The sequence below is a fragment of the Aegilops tauschii genome, chromosome 1 (genome assembly GCF_002575655.3).
Source record: "Aegilops tauschii subsp. strangulata cultivar AL8/78 chromosome 1, Aet v6.0, whole genome shotgun sequence".
NCBI classification, from domain to species: domain Eukaryota; kingdom Viridiplantae; phylum Streptophyta; class Magnoliopsida; order Poales; family Poaceae; genus Aegilops; species Aegilops tauschii.
In genome coordinates, this window is record NC_053035.3 from 261,723,062 (window position 1) to 261,745,908 (window position 22,847).

Genomic DNA, 22,847 nt, shown 5'->3' on the forward strand with positions numbered 1-22,847 from the left:
TCAGCTTCACACCTTGCAACACAGGCAAGAACTCTTTCTTTGACTGTCCCATTTTGAACTACTTCAAAAACTTGTCAAGGTATGTACTCATTGAAAAAACTTATCAAGCGTCTTGATTTATCTTTATAGATCTTGATGCTCAATATGTATGCAGCTTCACCGAGGTCTTTCTTTAAAAAACTCCTTTCAAACACTCGTTTATCTCGACCTACTAATAAACTAGCGGTTGCTTCTGGCCGTCCGTCGTCGTGACAATTTTGCAAAAACGCTCCTGAGTTTACGTGAAATCAACCCGCACTCCCTATTTTAGTGGCACTCTGAAAAAACGTTTCACTTTTACAAAAATAACCCTATAAACCCGCCCGGGCCCGAACCGCACCGCCTCCCGCAGCTCCCTCCTGCCCTCGCTCCCCTCGCGCCCGCAAGTCGCGTCGCCGGCGATCCACACCTCTGCCACGCCCCGCCGCCGGCGACCTTCACCGCCGGACCTCCGGCCACTCCGCCGCCTCGCCCCTCTGCCTTCTCCTCCTTCTCCTCCTTCCTCTCGATCTCCTCTCACATCTCTCCCTCTTTCTCGCTGAACAGGGACCTCCACGAGGGCCATGGCGCCGCCGGCCCTCAATCTCGCCGGATCCGGCCGCCTCCACGCCAAATCCGCCGAAAATGGATCCACCCCGGCCAGATCCGCCCGGATCCGACCGGGCCTCCTGCCGTACGACGCCTCATCGAGGAGTACAACAGCTGCCCCATGCCAGCCAAGATCCTCCAGATCCTCTCCACCCAACCGCCGTCATTGCAGGAGGACTTTGACGAGTGGCTCACCAAAAAGCTTCCCCAAATCCTACAAGAGGCTCAGGTAGGAATACACATGTACATTAACCTCAATATCTACTTGATTAATTCAGTTATCACACCTCCCTTTTGAACTAATATATGCACTTTCAGTTGAGGACACTCATCTCGCTAATTAAATTGTGTGGCAAATCTTACATGGGCAGTTTAATTGTGTGATTGTTGAGTGGTCCAGTGAGTAGTGCTTCTATAAGCAAGGGAATGATAGAATGATGCACGATTCTGCAGGTTAGACGAGCCGCTGACAAAGACACACCTCTATTCTGAATTTTTACTTGCAAAGATGGACCATCAGCTACAGAATATGTTGGCTAAACTCTCACAGGTCGCTAACAATTTTTGTTTATTGTCATCTTGGTAATTGGCATTGGTGGTATTGTCTTTTGGTTCAACAGAGAGTTGTTCAAGTGAAAATGCAGAGGAACATGTTGAACAAAAGACGTGGTATAAGGACAGCCTAAACAGTACAATGATGCAAGTTCAGATTTCATATGTTGTCTTCCCTGCCTCATGAATATGCTAGCATGGTTGTCTTCTAGATTATGCACATGTCTTTGTTTTCCATATACTGTCGACGCATTGTGTAGTACGTACTAATTCTAGGGAGACTGATCTCATATTGTTCACTCTTCAGAATTACTCCCTCCGTCCCATAATATAAGACGTTTTTTGACACTACACTAGAGTAAAAAAGCGTCTTACATTATGAGACGGAGGGAGTAGTATTTATAAGTTTTTGTGTGGTTTTAGTACCCCAGTTAAGAAATAAACATTAGCCTTCTCTAAAGAGGTCTGCTGCCTTGCTTTTTATAATTCTATTAATTTATATTAATCTCCTTGCATAGAACTTCTGTTGCATTACTCCCCCATTGCTGTTAGTGGCCCTGTCACAAGAGATTGTTGTAAGTCCTCAATATGTGTTTGATGTCAAACAATGTCCAATCTACTACATGGTGTCTCAGTCTCAAGTTCGTAATTTCTGCATCATTTGAATTGTATACAACAAGATACAAAAGCAGAAGGTCTCCAGCCGGCACAAAAATGCATACTTGATTTGTTTCAGTTCCTTAATACATCTACTGCAACCTACAAGAGACCCTAGCTAAGAAAACAAAATCAAGGACCGATGTACTTCTGACATTATTTCTTATTAATATCAAATTAGAATAACATTGATGGAACATATTCTTTTTCTCTCCTTGCTTGAGTTAATGGAGTACAGTATTGCATTTTGCTGAGATGTTCTGCTCAATGCAGGTTTGGAGCCGACCACGGAAGTCACAGTTTAAGAGCTCGAGGAGGAGGGGCATGTGGAGGTTTCCGCCGCCAGTGGCTGCACTGCTGGTCTTCGTCGCCTGCTGCTGTCAGATCCAGCATGACCTATCCTATCGGTTCTCCATCGCTTCACTCTGCTTCATGTGCATATGTGCGGAGAATATGACGACCCGCCCCTGTTCTTCACCAGCCACACTCTCCCTTATGCGGTAATAAATCTCAAGAAATGCCCTTTTCGTTTACATGAACATCAAACCTACTTTTTTGTTTGATGTTGGTGCATGTCCTGCCTGATATGTGTGTTGGACTGCTGCTGTGCGATTGCTGGCTGTGTTGCTACTTGTGGCAACGGTTATTTTGTTAAAGTATGTGGGACGACAACGCTTCTGTCTTTTGGTGGAATCATTTTCCTTTTAATTTAATTACCTGAGAAAAAATTCTATATTTTCTTACTTCCCTTTCTCTGTTGTTTTCATGGCTGACTATTTGAAGTTATCTGTTCACTGAAGCAGTTCTTGCCTGAGGGCAAGTTTTTGTATGTTCATCTAATAATGGAAAAGATTCAGACCTTCGATTTTGTAGGAACGATTTTATTGCTCGAGTAAGATATGTGTTTACCAAAGAACATGAGAAGGGCAAGTTTTTATACATTGGAACTTTCATTACCCCCAGTATTTTAGTCCTTTTCCTTGCATCTTGCTCCCAGGAATCCTTGAGCGTATAGGTTCTCTCCATTGAAACCGTTTAGGTAGAATACTTATGGTGGTATAGTTGTTTTACCAGTATTATAATTCAGCTGTGCAAAATTTAATTGCGGCTATAAGGATTCAGGTTTGTCTCATGGTAAACCTTATCAGTTAGACCTGGTAAAAGTTGAATACTGCATCCATTTATATTATATTCTGCTGAATAATATATCAAATTATCCATCTCTTTTACGGCGGTTTGCTAACTTATTTTGCATAGCATTTCTAACCGCATCAAGTGTGTTCTTTGATGAATCCTAAACAGATATAGACGTACATCTTTGATTAGGCCGCCTAATCAGTTTACTTTATCTAATAGATTGAAAGTTTTTTGGTTTCTATTTATGGTGAAACAAATGGGTTCCTCACAATTTAGTTGATGGTAAAGAGTTAGTGAAGCCGACATTCCAAATTACTTTACTAGATTAGTCGTATTGCACTTACCTTTCATAGAATATGAATATTTACTTTGTTTTTCATATCACATCTTTAAGATATTTAGTTGAATCTGCTTCTGTTGGCACCCAAAAGTTTATCATACTATTTTACTTTTCCTTTATGCAGCACAATAACCATCATCGCAGAAGCTTAGCTGATAGGCGGTGAGCTTTTTGGAGGAAGCGGAGACGAAGATTTCTATTGGCCAAAAAGATGGAGGCGCCATGGGAAGCACTGACGAGCAACAGTCTCAGCCGATGCATCGACGAGCTGAGGCGGGCTTCCAATAGAGGTCCGAAACAAAGAATGGCCTTTTGAGCTGGTAGAGGGATCACTAGACGTGGTGTTCATGTTTGTGTTGGCTTACATGCAGAAATAAGGAGGATAATAAGACTATTGGAGGTCACCATTCAAGGATTTTGATATCTGAATGTTATGACAATAGCCCTCCGCGTCCTGGTGGCCACTGTATGCTGCAGCGAAGGGCACACTTCAATTAGTGTGCAGGCAAATGCGCTGATCCCGGGTGTGATTTGACATTGTGATTTGCAGTTTATCAAGGTCGTCATTAGCCGAGCCGTTCCTATGCTTCGGTGAGTGGCACTTCCCTCCCACCCTTATTATTGAGTGGTATGACCTAATTAATCTGTACACTTAGACACACGACCAAGGAAGGAAAGATCGTCTCCAGAGATCTTCAAAATAGTACAATATCAGGCATTTTAGAGTACAATTTCTTTAAGCTAAGTTTTTCTTTTGCATGGAAGCTAATTTTATATCTAAGTTTTTCTTTTGCATGGAAGCTAATTTTATATTTGAATTGTAATAGATACACATGCCTGAATCTGGATACACTCCAGTGCTGATGGTAATACTTTCAGTCACTCACAAACAATAAGCTTCAGCATACAAAGCAGAGCCCAATGCTATTGGATTGGTGTGCTGGTATGCAATTCCTTGTACATTTTACTTCTATATAGGATTTCCGATTACTGGGTGCAAACTTTGTACAAGGCAGTCTGAGCTACCACTTGGTGAAGATGCGATCCAATATGTTCAGTGATACCCTTTTTTGTGTGTAGGGAATCACTGATATGATACAACTATTTGTTATCTGAATTTTTGAATATATGTACACCCATGGTGATGTTTCGGTGCTCATTTATAAAGCATTCGTCTATGAATGAATTTTCTGAATATTACCACATGCAATGTGTATGTATGATAATAGTAGTACACTTGCGATGATGCAAAACACTTTTGATGATGTTGTTCAAGTATTGTACTACAGTTCCATTCAAGTCATTTTTTCCACGGGCATTTGTACTTATATAAATATATACATATACAACACTCTTATAACGTAGTAAGTCTTTTGGTCAAATAAGCTACTTAGCAACTCAACTTTGCACGTCGCTTTGCGGGCATCGCCGCTGTCACCTCGTCCGCCAGCATCAGCGCTGGCAGCAAAGACAACAAGCCATCAGGTGAGTTCATCATTATCTCCTTCCACCTGCCATGTATAAATTAAGAAATAATACATTGATTTACAAAAAATACTCAGTGTAACCTTATTTCTGACTTTTACAAAATTAGATCAACAAAATATTGCATAATGCCACTGGAGCAGGTTATATTTCATTTTTCGCCCGGTGCAACGCACGGGCATTTGTACTAGTGATTTCCAAAAAATTCTACATCATTTCCGATCGACAATATGTCATTTACATATACTTATCAAAAAGGTTGTAGTGCTCCCTGATGTCTACTACGCAACCTTCTTCTTGTATACAATAGATCTGGTACACAACATGGTCCGGATAGCCCTCTGTTGTTTAATAGTGTGGAGAGATTCATAAGCAATCAGAGTATTATCAATAATAAGTCTGTCAGGCACAAAGGCACTCTGAAACTCAAAAATGACAACGGGTAGAAGTAACTTCAGACGATTAGCCAAAACTTTGGAGGCAATCTTATAAAGAAAATTACACAGACTAATCGGATGAAAATTCTTTAAATGATTGGCTCTTGCAATTTTTGGAATAAGCATAATCACTGAGTCACAAAAAGCATCAGCAATGGACCTTCCCTCCAATAAACTTCTGACCGCCGTCGCCCAAAAAAATTCCAATGAGTGGTAGAATAGGGCGGGAAGGCCATCCGGACCATGAGCCTTTGTAGGCCCCATGTGAAAAAGAGTTGTCTTGATCTCTTCATTACTGTAGGGTTTACATAAATCAACAATCATCTCATTAGTAAATTTATGCGAAATAGCATAAAAAACAACGTTAGCATCATCACAAGGATCGGAAGTGAAAAGGTTCTCATAAGATTTATGCATCATACTTTTAATCTCCATTTGTGAATCACAAAGAGAACCATCATCCCGGACAAAACAGTGAACTTTGTTAGTACATTTCCGAGCTGTAGCACGAGCATGGAAGAAATTTGTATCCCGGTCTCCCTCACGGAGCCAGCCCATCCTGGAGCGTTGCCTCGCCTTAATCTCCTTACAGAGTAGTGATTCAATTGATCTTTCATCCGCTAAAGAAGTCGCAGTGACCGGTGCAGATCTAATGGTACCTAGCGGTGTTTCAACTTTAAAATCTGCTTGCGAATAGACCCAAAAGAGTCACGACTCCAAATCTTGATAGCACTCGTCACATGGTGTAGGTCATGGTTATTAGGTTAGGGGAGTATAGTATTTTCTTTTATATCACGTTGGGCTCTTTTGCAAGTAAATATTAATGAGAATTGAGCGTAGCTCAGTCGGCAAGGCGCCGGAGTTCGCGGCCAGCCCATCAGGGTTCAAGTCTCGGCTTGAGTGCGTGGTGCTCACGGAGTTTTCTTCTATAAAAAAAATGCCAACAGGCTAGTCTAGCCCGGGTTGGTCACTTTTTTTAAAAGTAAATATTAAAAAAAAGTTATTCCGTGGAAGGTTTCCATGTTGCATGATGGGTGCGGGCTGACGTACGTGCATGTGAGCGTTCGTTCGGGAGTTCGTTCTCCGCGCCGCACCTCCGATCCTCCGAAGCCAGTCGGTTGCACGCAATATCGCCCGGAGCCGATTCGGCCGCACGCGCGGCTAAAGGCTGCCAACATCGGCAAGGTCGCGGATTTCGTTGGCCCCGCAGCGCTCTCGGCGCAGTGGACACCGCCGGGCAATGGCCACGTCGTCGACGCTGAGCCAGACGCAGCGGTACGCTGCGGGTGCGCTCCTCGCGCTCGCGCTCCGCCAGGCGCAGATCCACCAGCGCGTCCTTCTCGGCTCCCACGGCCTCGACGAGGGCCCGGACCCTGAGACGGCCGTCCTCTCCAGCGACGACCCCGACGGCCGCGACCTCTGGACCCACGACTCCCGCGGCCTCCTCCGCCCCGTCCTCAGGTCACCCCTCACCCCCTACCTCTCACATGCATGCTCCGTCTCTTGATCCGGCGTGTCATGGTGCGCGCGTCGCGTTTTAATTCTCAGGTTTCTCGAGATCGACCCCAAGGCCTGGCCGGGCGTGGAGAAGACGGCGGCGACATCCGAGCCCAAGCACCACATTGGAGCCGTACGTGCCAACAATGCCGCATCGTCCGTGTTGAATTCCGCCCCCATTTCGACGTATCGTGTGACGTTTCCTCGCGCGCGCAGTTCCTCCGGAAAGTGTTCGAGGACGAAGACGACGGCGAGAAGGCCGCCGCCGATAGGTCCGACCTCGAGCTCGCGCTCGCCAAAGCCGTCGACGCGATGGCGATGGGCCTGGAGAACGACGTTGCAGCGGGCAACTTGTTCAAACAACACGTGTTCGGCGCCGACAATGACGAAGAACCGGCTGACGACGGGTCGCCGTCGTCGCCGGGCGGCGGCGGGCGCTCCAAGGACTACCGGAAGATGGCGGTGCTGTACATGCTCCTCTCAGCCTGCGTGGCGGACGTGAACATGGACGAGGACGGCATGGGATCCCCCCGCATCAGGAAGGGCTACGACGCCCGCCACCGCGTTGCGCTCCGGCTGATCGCGACTTGGCTCGACGTCAAGTGGATCAAGATGGTAAGCAACCTCCATTCCTCCAGAATGCGCATAATGAAGCAGCGTGCTAGCTAGTTCCAACCGTGCTGAATTTGCCTTTGGCATCGAACACCTTTGGCATTGTAGGAAGCTATCGAGATAATGGTTGCTTGCTCTGCTATGGCTGCAGCGAAAGAGGAAGAGAAATCGCGTGAAAGTACGTCGCCGAGAAGCAGGTGGCAGAAATGGAGGCGCGGGGGGATCATCGGCGCCGCCGCCTTGACCGGAGGGACGCTCATGGCCATCTCCGGGGGTGATGATATGTTAAACACTGTCAAAAGCAATCTTGATGAGATTGCTCCGCGATCTGCTGAACTAGTTGGCTGAATCTTTTTACAGGTCTAGCTGCTCCAGCGATTGCTGCAGGGTTCACTGCTCTTGCTCCGACGTTGCACGCACTTGTCCCTGTTATTGGGGCTAGCGGATTTGCTGCTATAGCCACTGCTGCTGGACACACCGCTGGCTCAGTAGCAGTTGCTGCATCATTTGGAGGTGTGCCTTCCACATTTTGCTCCATTAGATTAGATGATGATCCACAAGTCTTTAATCGTCCACAGTAACTAATCGTCATCTTTGGTTGGAATCAGCTGCTGGAGCTGGGTTAACTGGTTCCAAAATGGCCAAAAGAATTGGGAATGTGAAAGAATTCGAGTTCAAAGCCCTCGGCCAGAACCATAACCAGGGTGTAGGTGTTTGTTCTCTTTCAGTTGTACACTGGTCCATCCAATGCACTGTCTTGCTGTATTTTCCTTAACAATTACTCCCTCCGTAAAGAAATATAAGAGCATTTAGATCACCACTTTAGTGAGCTAAACGCTCTTATATTTCTTTATTGAGGGGGTACAATGCTGTTTACTGATAAGATGAACTGGGTTTCATGGGTTTTTTTTTTTTCTCTTGCAGCGCCTAGCAGTCTGCATCATGGTTTCTGGATTCGCTTTTAATGAAGACGATTTTTTAAAGCCGTGGGAAGGATGGAAAACTAACTTAGAGAGGTACTTTTTTCTAATACAGTAGTAGTTGCTGAGCACAGCTCTTCTTATTTATATGCCCATAGCAGCATATTCTTATGCTTTAATGTTGCAACAAGTAAACAAACACCAGAAATTAGATTTATGATAGAAGAAATTCAGATAACATGGATAGAGGTGAGTTCCGCGTAATTCATTTTTTAGCAACAAGCTTGCATTGAGTAATTGTTTTCAAGAAGAATCTTACCATGCATAACTAGACACCCTTTGCAATTCTCACTGGCAATTGGCAGGTACATTCTTCAGTGGGAGACTAAGCATATAATTGCCTTGAGTACAGCAATACAGGATTTTCTCGCATCAAGTAATGTTCTTGATTCATCATGCATAATGTGCATTGCGCCCACGCTTTAAATAATTTTATTAAGAGTTGCGGTTATCACTGCAGGATTTGCAATGGAGCTGATGAGGGAAGGCGCGATGCAGACTGTGTTAAGCGGTATAATTTCAGCATTTGCATGGCCTGCTACCTTGGTAGCTGCTGCAGATTTTATTGACAGCACATGGTCCGTTGCTATTGACAGGTGCCTTCCTCCACTATTTCGTAGTTTATTATCCTTTCTAACTTAGCCTGCGTTCTTGTAATCTTTTCTACCTGATAAATCTAGTAGATGATTCCAGATCAGATAAGGTTGGGATAATGCTTGCTGAAGTGTTGCTCAATGGACTGCAAGGAAGCAGGTACCTATACCTGAATCATACCTGCAATCTAAATAATTCAGTAAACCCTTGTGTCTGCATGGAGCTAATTTTCTCCCCCCATATCACAATCATTTCCAGGCCTGTCACTCTCATAGGTTTTTCACTCGGTGCGCGTGTCGTGTTCAAATGTTTGCAGGAATTAGCTCTTTCGGGCAATAACGGTATGTATCCTGTGTTTTTTTCTAGACCATGCAGGAGCATAATTAAGTACATACTGTAAATGTTAGCCCATATGGACCGCTTGGAGCTGAGGAACTTTTCTGGTTTATATGAACATTTTGCGAAAGCTTCTCATTCGAAACGAGCCCTGGGCGCTAAATGTCTGCCAATATGGAGTTAGTTGTTTATTCAGCTGACAAATTGAACATGAACAGAGGGAATCGTCGAGAGGGCTGTGCTGATAGGTGCACCGATTTCAGTTAATGACGAGTTGTGGGGGCCTGCCAGGAAGGTAAGGGCAGAAGTTATTCTGACCTTCTTCTCCCAGGAAACCGCAACCAATGGTTCTTATATGTGAAATCCTACACAGCTGAACCCATATGTACGTATGTGTAGATGGTTGCTGGAAGGCTTGTGAACGTGTACTCCACCAAGGACTGGATCCTCGGCGTCACTTTCCGGGCGAGGTAACTCGTAACCCTGAATGCTCTTTGTTTTTCGTGGAAAAGAGAGGGGGAAAAACCTCGGCCTCTGCATCGAGCGATGCACGCAGCCCTCTGAACGCTCTGACAAACTAGCCTCTCGTGCAGTCTGCTCACGCAAGGCTTGGCTGGCATCCAGGCGGTCCAAGTCCCCGGAGTTGAAAATGTACGTCTGCTTGCTTGCTTGGCGCACTCGACTGAGTGAACTCGGAGTACTTTTCTTGACTAGGTTGCTGCTCGACTCACGCAGGTTGACGTTAGCGAGCTCGTCGTCGGGCACTCCTCCTACCTGGGACTCATGCAGCAGATCCTGGAGCAGCTGGAGCTGAATACTTACTACCCGGTGTTCTCCCCCTCCACGCCCAGGTCCAGCACGCCCAGATCGAAATAACCGCGATGAACTTCTGCTACTCAGGAACGGTGTTATCTGTGATGAATGTAGTCACCAAAGGCTGTAGCTAATAAAGGAAACTTTTGTTGTAAGGGAAAGGAAAAAACGATCAGGGTACTTGTAGTCCGTTTTATCCATAAGTCTCAGCATTTTCATAGAAATGTTTGACTAGCGAAATACACATGCGAGTAAAAAGCTGACACCGTGAGTTTAGAAGATATGTCATTTTATGCCGGATCAAACTATTCAACTCAAGATCGGATCGCATTCCTTGTGGTTAGGAGCAACATTGTCAGGTTTGAAAATTGGGTGGGTTGAGCATGAGAATTGTTTGTCCCTGTATGGCTGCAGCCCACACATTATACAGATGTTGCTAAGAGGATTGATGCTAAATTGAAGATCCTGAGAAAACATCTCAAATCATGGGTCAGGTCTTTATTTGCGTTGAAGGAGGAAAATTTTGATGCCAATGCAGCGATCTCCTTGTTCGATTCGGTTGAGAACTTTAGAGATCTACCCCCCTCTTGTCCTTAAGGAGGGATTTAATAGAACATTGGGCTCATTTGGGATCCCGGCCCATTCCCTGGGTGGGAAGCCCGCGCGGAAGATATGACCCGGGCCAATATTTCTGGACATTTGGACGCTCGGAGCCACGAGTTTTTTTCGGCCCGATCCGCATGATTTCCCCGGGATAGCGCCCCCGCCTCGCGACATCGGGAGAGAATCCCCCGTCTCGCTCGCTCGCGGCGCTTGTCTCTGACCTGCTGATGCGAGGCCGCCGCCTCCCTACACTGCCACGCCTCTCCTTTCCTCCTCAATCTCCACATGCACCTTGTACTCACACCTCCGCCTCCATCCTCACCGGCGGCCGCCGCTGCAAACGTACCTACCAGTAGGTGGAGTTCTCTCCTGCCCACAAGTGAGGCTGCCGGCGATGATGACTGGTGGTGGTGGTGGTGGCCATGAAGACGGGGATGCAGGTCCAAAGGGGGCTCACCGAGAACAAGATCTGGAAAAGAGTTCGGGGATGCGTTCCTCTGATTTGCCACTACTATTCCCATCTCCCCCAAAGGGTCATGTGAATTTTCCACGGGATTTTAGTTTTGCCAGGAGTAATCAACCCTGGCCGCCCTTTCCCTGGAAATATGCACCCTCGCAACCAAACAAGGCAACTCCAACGTCAGTAATTACAGGGAATTCTGACTTGAGGACTATTGGCTCAAGCTTCGTGGGTTTCAGGACATCGTCGTCAATTCATGGTCTGCTACTGTGACACATGGAAATGCTATGTAGATTCTCCACTACTGGCTCGCCCGCGCTCTTCGCAGCTAGAGTCGCTCTCACGTGGGCAGCATTAATCTGCTCAGTTACATTGCCGATCAGATCATCTTGGGACTTGATCATGCACAGGACAACCCGGACCTCACCATCGCCAAGATCGGGCTGCGTGCGCGCCTAAGACACAAGCTTCTCGGCCTGGCTGCGATTCAGAGGATCCGCATCATACAGCGATGGAGGCTGCAGTGGCTTCGGGCAGGCGATACTCACTCTAAGTTGTTCATCAAGGCTAATTGTCGCCGGCGTATGAAGTGCTGAATAATTATAACTATTCACAAGGGTGCATTTGAGCCCAGGATTAGAAACTCCATATCCACACAGAAACATTTTTTCCTGGTCATGGGAAAATTGAAGTCAACTCCATTGAACTGAACTGAGTGGAATAAATCGGGGTCCAAAAGCAGAGAATCTGCCTTCATACTCATCATCAGTGGTCTTTTAAGCGTAAAATGCTATCCAATCGTATGGATATATGTACTAGCATCTGAGCGGCGCCAAGAGCTCTGTTCTAAGCTGACTACAAAGTGGCTTGTCAGGCTATACAAAAATGTGGGGTAAGGCGTGGTACCTTCACAATGTGTTTCCTACCACGATGGTCAACGGTGTACAAAAGAGCAAGATGGCCCCTTCCAGCAGTGGCCATTCTCATAATATTTGCATATTCCTCGTTGAGACTGCCCTCTTGACGATGATCTTGATGACATACCGCTGCCATGATCTTGACGATGATCAGACGACCTCCTAGAGTGGTTCGAGCTACCACGCCGTGAATCATTGCCCTGATAGCTACCCCGCCGTGATTCGTTGCCGTGACAGTGCCTATCATGGTGTTGATTCGACTGGCTGCCTCGACTAGCACTGCCAGAAGATGGATGCCAGCTCTTGTTGCTCCCTGGTGCCTCTCCCCAGCCAGCAGAATTTGAATTGGTGCTTCCCTGTCTCCTTTGTGCTTCTGAAGAGCTTTTAGCTGTTGGTGTTGTTTGGTGACCTGAAGACGAGTTACGGTTTTGGCTGCCACTCTTGAAATTCACCTTTGAACTCTCACGGGCTGACGAATGCCGACCTGGAGTTTTTCTCCCCTCCGGAGATGAACTTGATCGTAACCAGCCTGAGGCTTGTGTGCTTCCCTCTAGAGATGAACCCCAACCTGAACCTTTTGTGCCTCCCTCTAGAGATGAACCCCAACCTGAACCTTTTGTGCCTCCCTCTAGAGATGAACCTTTTGTGTTTACCTCTAGAGATAAACCCCGCCCTGAACCTTTTGTGCTTCCATCTACAGATGAACCCCAGCCTGAACCTTTTGTGCTTCCATCTACAGATGAACCCCAGCCTGAACCTTTAGCGCTTGTCTCTAGAGATGAACCTGATTGCCATCCTGAAGCCTTTGTGCTCCCCTCGAGAAATTGGCCTACTGCTTGCCTGCCTGAAACTTTTGTGTTCCCGTCCAGGAATGAGCCTACCGGTTGCCGACCTGAAGCTTTTGTGCTCCCCTCCAAAGATGAACCTAATGGTTGCCCGCCTGAAGCTTCTGTGCTCTTGAGAGATGAGTTCAACAATGCAGCACTTGGTTTTAGTTTTACCTAATCAAGTCAGAAGTAACATGTTTAGTTGGGACTTCAATCCTCAGATATTTAGAGGATCATGTTGCTAGGATTTCTCTTTTTGAAAGACACATCACGCTTGGACCTCAAGCCCTAGATATTACAAATAAGGATTACCTGCTCTGGCACTCCACAATCTGTGGAAGCACTTGGGTTGCCTTTTTCCATCTTTTCCTCTGGTGTTGGTGGTATTTCACCAACAGCGCTATTTCCTCGGGCTACTACTGCCTCCTCTATAATGCATGAAGTATCTTTTCCATCAGCTCCAAGATCTGTAGAAGATGGTGTAAGATTCTCTGTCAAGTTAACAACAAAAAAAGGAAAAGACTATCATTTCATTACCTGAGGAGGGTTGGAGAGCAGGTGTTGGTGAAGACAATGACCACATGTCATTGCTTGGGTCATCTTGAACACCCCACAGAGCAGAATCAACAGCTCCGCCTTGATAGTAACTAGGTTCACCCCAAGGAGATAGCGCAATAGGGCTAGAGCACTGCGGCCTTTCTTCCTCAGCTGAAGCTGGGTTGACATTTTCCAAAGGCATTCCAGCATGCACATTATAAGTTCCACAGTTTGGTTCTGTCAAAGATCCCAGCACATCACAAACTCCAGCATCAGAGACAGAACTAACAGTTATGTTATCTCTCTTAGCTGATGTGGCATCTCCTTTTAGTGGCGCTGTTTGAGTGACACAGCCTCCATCTTTTAGATCTCTTTCTTCTACACATGATGTTTGTGTTTCCTTAAGTAATTGCAAGCCAACAAATTTACTTGAAGGCGGACCAGATGTTTCTGACAAGAAAGCTATTGAAGAGTGGTCATATGCCTTTGTAGCTGAATCTTCAGGTGCTACTGATGTTGACCCTGACTTGTTCATCACAGGCTGCTTCCTCTCAAATTTTGGATTTGGACTGGGATATTGATCTTGAGTGCCAGGGGATAACACTGAATCAATTTTAGGCTCAAAAAGTTGATTAACTGAAGCATTTGATGCATCAGGGGGGCATGGTTTCTGCAGATTCATGATCTCCTTGGTCTTGCTTGAACTAGAAGTGCATGTAAATGAAGTTGATTGTGCACCGCAGGCAGGAGCTCTTGACTGACTAGGAATGCCCAAGGCTGAATTGGATTCTCTTCCATCAACAAGATTTGACCTTGAACAGCTCTCAGGCTTCATGTTACTCTGGCTGTTGTGACTCTTTGGTGGTGGGGTTGGACTACACAAACCACCGGTTTCTTGGCGATTGTTGTGTTCCCCAATCTTTTCTCGGGGGACCCCATCACCATGAGATCCTGTTGATCTATATGAACCAGCAAATAATGGAATGGTGCTTGAACAGTTAGCCTGATGCTGAATCTGGACACTAGAAGCCAGTGGCTCCCAGCATGTTGTTGATGGCAAAGCTTCACCCATAAAGTTTGGACTTTCTCTTCTCAGAGGAGGACGGTCAGAAGACTGGCTGGGTAATCCAGAAGAGTAGACAACATTATAGCCAATAGGGGAAGTAATGTTTCCAGTCATACTTGGGTTAATTCTATCTTGCCCAGAGCCTGCCCATGCAGATTTACTATTGTTAATAACTGGCGTAGGTTGAATGATATCTTTCTGCTGTGTTGAGAGCACTTCAGTCAGCAACAATGAGTTCTCTTCACTCTCAAATGTGAGCCATATCTTCATGCCACTTGGGAAATAAGTAGTCCACTTGGATAGCTGTGAAAGAGTAAACGGGCCCTGAACATTTCCAGAAGGGTCCTTGTAGTGCCATACTTTTTCTGGCTCCGTGTCACTTGATACAACCCCAGATGACGGAACTGATGCAGCATCACCCGCTGTATTATTTAAATCAATGCGAGGCCGAGGAATATTCGATCCATTTGCTGCCTGCAAATTAGTGATACTTCCTGCTCCTGGTATATGTGTTACGCCCTCCGTAGGAAGATTTAAACTAGAGTGACGACTAGCATTGGGACATTTTTGTGACAGGTACTGCACAGCGTTTGATTCTGCCGCTTCTCTTCCAGGAAAGAGAAGATCTGGTCCATTCCTATTTATGGTCAAATCAACTGCATAAAAGTCAATAAGTTCTCAGAAAAATAATATTTACTAGTGGAACACACAGTTGTAGAATATGATTAACAGTCAACAGGTGAAGTACCAGTTGTTTCATCATTCCATTCTTCAGCAGATTCATAAGTAGGAGCCATATGGGGCTCAACATGTACTTCTGGAACTTCATTAATCTTGCGTGCTATTTCTTCAGGAGTGTTCAGAAGTTGTAACTTCTCTACGCACTCTCTTAGTGTATGACATAGTTAAGGATCATCAAATGAAGGTAGCACCAATAACAACACTCAAATAAATTAATTGAGATTATATGACAGGATAGATGCACATGCAACATCTTTAGAACACTGAATGATAGCTCGGGTTTAAAGATGAAAGATGGTTTCCACCATATCATTTTATGTAACACAAAATAAAGGAAGGATGAGAACAATACAAAAGTTGTTTATCTCCATTAAATGAGGGTCACAAAATATTGTGTTCTCTTCATAAAGATAACCCTCAATAAGGCCGGTATGTGCGAGAAACAAAGTTCGGAGATAAGAAACTCCAATTGAAGACAAAACAACATAAAACGAAAAATAACCGCCAAAGAGGTTGTGAGCTAAACCCGGTACCTAGCAATCCCATGTAATATCTTCGTTCTCCAGAGAGGTTATAAGAAACTCTCAAAAAAACCTACAAATTCTAAACCCTACAATAGCACCGTCCTTGGTCATAAATGTTACGAGTTAAAGTTTGCCAGAATAAATGTGTCCTCGGGCCAACAAATATGTGCACAATGGTAGTTTATTTGATAGCTTTAAAGGTTCAGCTATGGTGAGCATATGCATGCCAAGCCATGACTAAACAATCAAGGACCAAAACAAGATCTTCAAACTATACGACCCACAGAAACACCAACACCAACGCTAAGATAAAAAAATATAACAATAGCTCAACATGGTAAGTTAGAAGGATATTCTTTTCGGCGTCCAGTTTCGCTAGCACGGTCACGGAGATGGCTCAGCCTCTGCTTTTCATTTACCAACCACTGAAAAGGATTTAACACACAATAAGTGCTGTTAGATCAAGCTAGAGAACCTATCGGTTATTACCAAATAAGCAACCTCATCACATCGCCAGCTTTTATTTGTTAGTGTAGTACTTACATCATTAATTTGCAGAGATTGGAAGCTTTTGGCTATCTCATATATGTCTCCCTGAATTAACAAGATGAAGAAAATAATTCAGACATACACAATTTGGTAACTTAGGTATCAGACGGATCATCATAAATTGGATCTTGATCAGCAGTACCACTTTAAGTCGAGGAATTAGACCATACTTCATGCTCTGGCGTAAGCGTTTGCATTCATCCTACATTATACAAGCAAACAAGCCAGTTAGATACAACAAAACGTAAGAGACACTCATCTAACACTACCCCCACATTCAGCAGTCGGAAAATTACATCTAAGAGCTAGTGAAAAAAAGGGGGAGATGAGATTGGACAACATATACAGTGGTGATACTGAATCATAAGGTCTACAAACAAGAATATTGTTGCATCAAGATCCAAATCCAACAATCAAACTCAAATACTAGATTGATTCTTGGAAAGCAGATAAGACACAAGACACTAAAGATGTTAAAAGCTTGCGAAAAAGAGACAAATGGGTTTGTAAATGATCAACAATAGCCCCTTATTGCACGATACACATGATCAAATAAAAGATGTCCAAATCCAGTGTCAAAATTAGACATAATCACTAACAAATTCGAGAAGGCAGTATTGAGACACAGCATCAACCTTTGATGGTGTGTGTCATTTACTATAGACTATAGTAATTAGTAAGATCCATTATGAATAGTTGTTTCTCGTGATTCTAGCACAACAACAAAGCATGTTTCTTAAAAATTAAAACAACGATTTTGTAGCTTAACACCTTAACTAAACATTAAAATTGTGCATTGATGATCTAAAATGTGAAAATAGTTGCCAGTTATAGTCAGTCATAATGTATTTTTACAATCAAATGTATGTTTCACTGAAAGTGTATACTAAGTTAGTTAGCCAACAAAAACATGCCAACACCTAACAGCATTTCTGGTCAGTGAAGGCTCACCCGTATTATAGGTATCAAATAAATAAATGTATAAGCAACATGTGTCCTTGCATGCATTACCTGCGTGAAATCCTGATTTGAGATCGTATCCATTGTGATCACTTCCTTCTTATCTAAGTTTGATATCTCAAGTGCACAGTCTGTTGTCTTCTTACCAACACTGTATCGTTCTGCAACTTTATGTGTACCTGCATACAAAATCATTTTAGTTTTACAATTGAGTAGCTAATATCGGTAAATCAGTCAGGAGTAAAAATCTTACCAAGAACTTTGACTAGGCGATACATATCTTGCTTTTGGCCAGAACCCGGAATTCTTATCCTCACAAAAGCACCAGTAATCTTCTCAGAGAATGCAGCAACATCATCAATGATATCCTCCATCAAGCTGCGGCGCAAGTATATTAAATTGATATTATGCATGTCAATGGCTGCATAATCCTCTAGATTAGCTGGTAGATCTCTTTCAAGCTTCTTATGAGTCTTCCTCCTCTTATCAGAGCTTAACTTAGTTCCCATCTCACTATGTCCTCCACTATCTACTTGTGCTGAATCTGGCTCACGGGCTAATTGGGTATCACCATTTAATGCTGGAGTCTCTTTCACATGAAGATGAATCTCCAAAAGTTTTAACATCTCGAAATGACCAACACGTGGTTTCCTAAACAGACTACTAAGCCTTGCATCACAAATAATTTGACTTTTTTTGCGAGGGTCACGAAGATTATTTTGCTTTATGTACTCAAGCAACAGAACCTGAACATCAAATTGGGAAATTTGAGACACATCACCATTTCTCATGTGCCCAATGAATTCCAGCAGCTCCGGTGAGGCCCATTTCGTGTCACCCGACAAATCCATGCCTTCAAATGGTGCTCCCTTGGCTAAGCTTTCGGAATCTTTAATTGAAATTTCACAGTTCCTTGCAGTATTAAGACTATGATTTTGACGCTTCCGCCCCCTTTTCCTTAAAGAAGTACCCCGACTTCGTTTCCTCGAAGAGTTGTCAGAACTGACATTATGGTCATTGTTTGCTTCATATCGCTCACCAGATGACTCCTCTTTTTCTCTCCTAGCAGAAATGCTTCGAACAGTCCAATTGCTTTTGGCACTGATTAGTTCTTCCAATGTTAATAAATGCTTCCCTTTTACATCCAGCCAATATAACTTGAAGAGATATTCCCAACTATTTTTATCATCAAAATCAACCATCACCTGGCATCGAGAAAAAATATGATAACAAGTCCATATGACACATCACAGGCACATAATCAATCAAAAAGGAAACAAGAATAGACCATTTCATGATTTATGCAAATCAAACCTAGAATGGAAGTATTGCTTGTTCCTAGCATCTATCTATACAATCTTCGTCCCAAACAAAGCAGATTTCAACTTTAATAGTATTGCATGTTGCAGGTAGGCCTCTGCCAAAGCCAAAACAGAAGATTTCCGCACTGCAAAAGACTAGACGATGGCCAAATGCAGTACCAACAAGGCCCCAAGAAAGTGAACAATTATCAAGCATATACCCGCACGGAACTTCTTAAGGGCATTAAAGTTAGGTGCAGTAAATCTCAGTCATCTAAGGTAAAAAAAGGAGAATCACCATATGTTCAAATATCAGCAAACAAAGTGTAGATATTACAAATAACAGTGCGAGCAAAGTTGCATACTAAAACGGATAATGAATGAGCACAACCAAATTTAGCCATCATATGACGATGGTGTGCCGATTCGGCAATTTAGGTATGATCGTATCAGTACTTATACTTAGTATCTAGTTTATTCAAATGCATCAGAATGGAAATTAGGTCACACGATCATTATGTATTGTGCCTTTTGAAGGTGACATCAGAGTTCCGTGGTTGCATATCTGATTCAAGCTAGTAGCGTAATTTTATAATGCAATTTCAACACAGGCAAAGACGCATGTGGCTAAACTTAAAGGCAATACAGTGGATAAATTGACTCAGCAAAAGCTACCAACTTAGCATGCACAGAAATCCATAGCTACAGGCCTGCAGCTCATATAACAATATTACAACCTCGGTAGAAGGGCTAGGATTTAGATCACGCAATAAAACATGCAACGTAATCAGGAGACCTGATACAAAAATATATATATGATAAAAGAAATTACTAAGAAAATAACATGGGGACTACGGGAAATGTTCCCATATTCCATGAATTGGCATTCAAAACTTATTACTACCTCCATTCCGGTGAATAAAGCATGCACGCATTTCAAAATTTAACTTTGTCCGTCAATTTAACCAACAAACATAAGTTATGCGACTTAAAAATTATACCATTGAAAAGTTCTTCCAAATATGAATTCATTAGTATAATAACTTTTGTCACACATACCCCACATTTAGTTGTTTAAATTGATAGTCCAAGTTCAATTTTGGAATACATGTGTGCGGTATTCGTTGGAATGGAGGAGCATTTTCCTTACAGAAACCGAGGACGCAATCTATGCACTTGCTGACTCATGACTTGCAGTGCTAACTCGACTTTTTAGTGCCACATTATTTTTCTGATTGAAATAGCCTAACTGAACCAAAATGGCGGTGTTTAGGGACTCAACTGGAAAAATTAGGATGTATGTGTGCCCAACTTTACTTTGATTAAAGTTTGGGGCCAATGGCGATATATTCATTTAATAGCTCAGCACTGTCGAAGATGCATAGTTAGGAAAATGTCAGTGTGACGATGACCTGAGTCACACGTGTCACCCTCACGATGGATGGTATTTTCATAATTATACATTTACTGTGCTGCTGAGTTGACTAAAATGTAGTGGTGGTTTGCCCAAGGAATGAGAGCAGGATGTATGAACACTCTGGTTCCATAGAGATGCACATGTTTTAGTGTTTGCATACAGATGCTTCTGTGCTTCAGAAAAATGGAACGTGGTATACAATTTAAGGGCCAACAGTACAATACCTTTGTAGCATCTTGGTCTTTGGACTCTATCAACAATATAGTGGCATAGCAAGTGTCACAGAAGCCCTTGTTCCCTCTAACACCAAAGAATTTGCCCTGTTTGACGCATGCCTTGCAGAGGGAGTAAGTACAAGTATAGCACATGTACTGTGCTGCCTTTTCACAGCTGCTGCAAATGTGCCAACCTGGCATGTGTGGCATCAAGATACAGGACAGGTCAGATTGAACTATCGTTTCTGAAGTTAAAGGGTTGGCGCATGCACATAGCCACATACAATGTAATCGTGTACGATAACTAAAAAGCAGCTATTTATCGTCATGGTGCTTCTTGCCCCATATGGTGTAATGCCAACCGAGCATATCCAGTTCTCCTACATAAACTCAACACGTAAATCTGTTTCGACTTCACTATATAAACAGCCTTATAACAGGGCATGTACACATCAACAGACAACTGATCATGAAGACAAATGTGTAGTAAAAAAAGTGGAAATGATTCAACACTAACTGGGCATAAGCTATATTGCGGAAAAAAGCATCTTCTACAAACTCTACGTCTAATGAATGTGATCGGGCATTCATGCTGGAGGTTCAGGAAGGCAAGACTACATATCCAAATTACTTTACTGAAGGGGTATGGAAGAAGATCAACGCTGCTCTTAGGTAAATCAGGTTCTTTCAAATGTTACCAGTTTCTTTCAATAGAACTTTTGTCTGCCATTATCAGAAGTATTAATATGCCAAATACTACATGAATATCCAACACACTGCAGCATTGATATTGTAGTTATACTCCATGCAAATACTATAATGACTAAGACATACCACAATTCCACTTGCCACGGGAGCGGAAAAACGACTCGTCACGCTTGATGCAGGCAGGATGGTACACCTTGGAGCAACCCCTGCAGCCACAGAACAGGGTTTTCAGCCTAGTCGAAGCGATGAGTCCAACCCGCACTGGCGCGCACAGAATACAGAGGAAGATAATAAATAGTAATAAATAATAAAGCTAGTAATCGCGCGCGCACCTGCGGTCGCAAACCACGAGGCTGCCCCCGTCGAAGCAGATAAAGCACACCACCTCCTCGTCGTCATTCTTCTTCACTGGCTTGGGAGGCGCAGGCGCAGCAACCGCTCCGTCCCTGTTCTTCCGCGGCCTCCCTCTCTTCCTCTTCACCGGTGCCTCAGCCACGGCTGGTTCCTCCTGCTGCTGCTGCTGCTGCTGCTGGACCGGGGCCGCGGCCTCCATGATCGAACCGAGGAAGTGCGAATCATCAAACCCCTCGGTATGACGAGGCGGGGACGGCTCCTTGTTCGAGGCAGGAGCCTGCAGCCACGCAGTGAGACGGTGAGGGTGAGGCGACCCCGCTGGTGGCGCTGGAGACGGCTGGCTGGGCTGCGGCGGGGGAGCGGGGTCCGGCATGGGAGGAGGCGGCGGGAGGCGAAGCTCGGGGGGCCACTCTGCCTCGCCGGGGGAGAGCATCTGCCCCGCGTCCATGGGTCAGCAGGGGCCTCGCGCGAATCCAGGGCAAAAACCCTAACCCTAGCAGCGAGGCTGAACCTCGCGGGCAAAGCCTCTCCACCCCGTCGCCGCGGCCCAATCCGCGCGGGTAGGTCGAGTTGGTGTACGACCACGAGCGCGTGGGGAGAGTACAGCGAGCGAGGTGGAGGGAGAGGGAGAGAGACAGACACAAACAGAGGGAGAGAGAGACACGAGCCGACTCGAAATGCAAAAGGACGGGGCGGTGGCGGTAATTAGGCCGGGGCATCCGGGGTAAAAACCCCAACGATCGGGGGGTGGAGTGGTGGGTGCGCGCCAGGGAGCCCCGCGAAGCGACGCATGAGGCGGAACGGAAAAGAGAAGTGGGGGGCGTGGTGCGGTGGGGCCGCGCTTTTTCGGGCGTGGTCCCCGAACCCTTTCCCGCCCCGCGATTGGACGGGCGGGCCGCGTGGTTAGCTCGGAGGCAGTTATTGGGCTCACGCCGTGGCGCCGGTGGTGGTGGCCGAGGAAGGACGTGGTTGCTGCTCGTTGCCGATCGGCCGAGGCCGTTGTCGTGCGTGTTTTCTCGCCTGCGCCGTTTACCTACCGTTGCCGGTCAAAATCAGCTGGGCCCTCGAGCTCAGTAAGTAGAGACTACGGGGAACAATGAAACATGATTGGCATACAACACAGGTCTCCAGGCACATGCGCTGTGATCTGATTGTATAATGTACATATCCGCAGCTTTCATATAGTTTATTATGAATGGCACATGTAGCATGTGTGCGGCTCTCAATGTCGAATACGCCATTTCCTGTGTCTCTTTAAGAACATCTACAGCCGGCAAATCCGGCCCCTTACGCCCACGGCCAACACATCCGGACACGTCCACAGACAGAATCTAGCACATGCATTATGATCCGATCGTATACTGCATATCTGCAGCTTTCACATAGTTTATGAATAGCACGTGTAACATGTGTGCAGCTTTTACCGTTGGATACGCCATTTCCTTTGTCTCCTAAGAGCATCTACGGCCGTCAAATCCGGCCCCTTACACCCACGGCCAACACATCCGGACGCGTCCACAGATAGAATCTAGCACATGCACTATGATCCGATCGTATACTGCATATCTGCAGCTATCACATAGTTTATGAATGGCACGTGT

The 22,847-nt window shown here is 45.0% G+C and overlaps 2 protein-coding genes across 2 annotated transcripts; one reads left to right on the forward strand and one right to left on the reverse strand.

The window, feature by feature from the left end:
* The first annotated feature begins 332 nt into the window (after window positions 1-332).
* LOC109746511 (uncharacterized) lies at window positions 333-10,472 on the forward strand. The gene is made up of 20 exons (XM_020305636.4): window positions 333-856; window positions 1,081-1,177; window positions 2,110-2,336; window positions 3,438-3,603; window positions 3,685-3,904; window positions 4,141-6,696; window positions 6,784-6,865; window positions 6,949-7,347; window positions 7,453-7,618; window positions 7,705-7,857; window positions 7,953-8,050; window positions 8,269-8,360; window positions 8,630-8,700; window positions 8,785-8,920; window positions 9,018-9,077; window positions 9,177-9,259; window positions 9,473-9,549; window positions 9,654-9,724; window positions 9,848-9,905; window positions 9,990-10,472. Exons 6-20 carry the CDS (start codon window positions 6,476-6,478, stop codon window positions 10,128-10,130), a joined length of 1,908 nt encoding a protein of 635 aa, XP_020161225.1. The 5' UTR covers window positions 333-856; window positions 1,081-1,177; window positions 2,110-2,336; window positions 3,438-3,603; window positions 3,685-3,904; window positions 4,141-6,475; the 3' UTR covers window positions 10,131-10,472.
* Window positions 10,473-11,320: 848 nt separating this feature from the next.
* LOC109738100 (uncharacterized) lies at window positions 11,321-21,935 on the reverse strand. The gene is given in 14 exon segments (XM_073495925.1): window positions 11,321-11,801; window positions 12,037-12,313; window positions 12,315-13,048; window positions 13,187-13,341; window positions 13,412-15,133; window positions 15,226-15,370; window positions 16,096-16,167; window positions 16,286-16,336; window positions 16,434-16,493; window positions 17,303-17,430; window positions 17,505-18,456; window positions 20,194-20,378; window positions 21,019-21,098; window positions 21,225-21,935. Coding segments are annotated over 14 exon segments (5,247 nt in total). The 5' UTR covers window positions 21,695-21,935; the 3' UTR covers window positions 11,321-11,585.
* Between the last annotated feature and the right edge of the window lie 912 nt (window positions 21,936-22,847).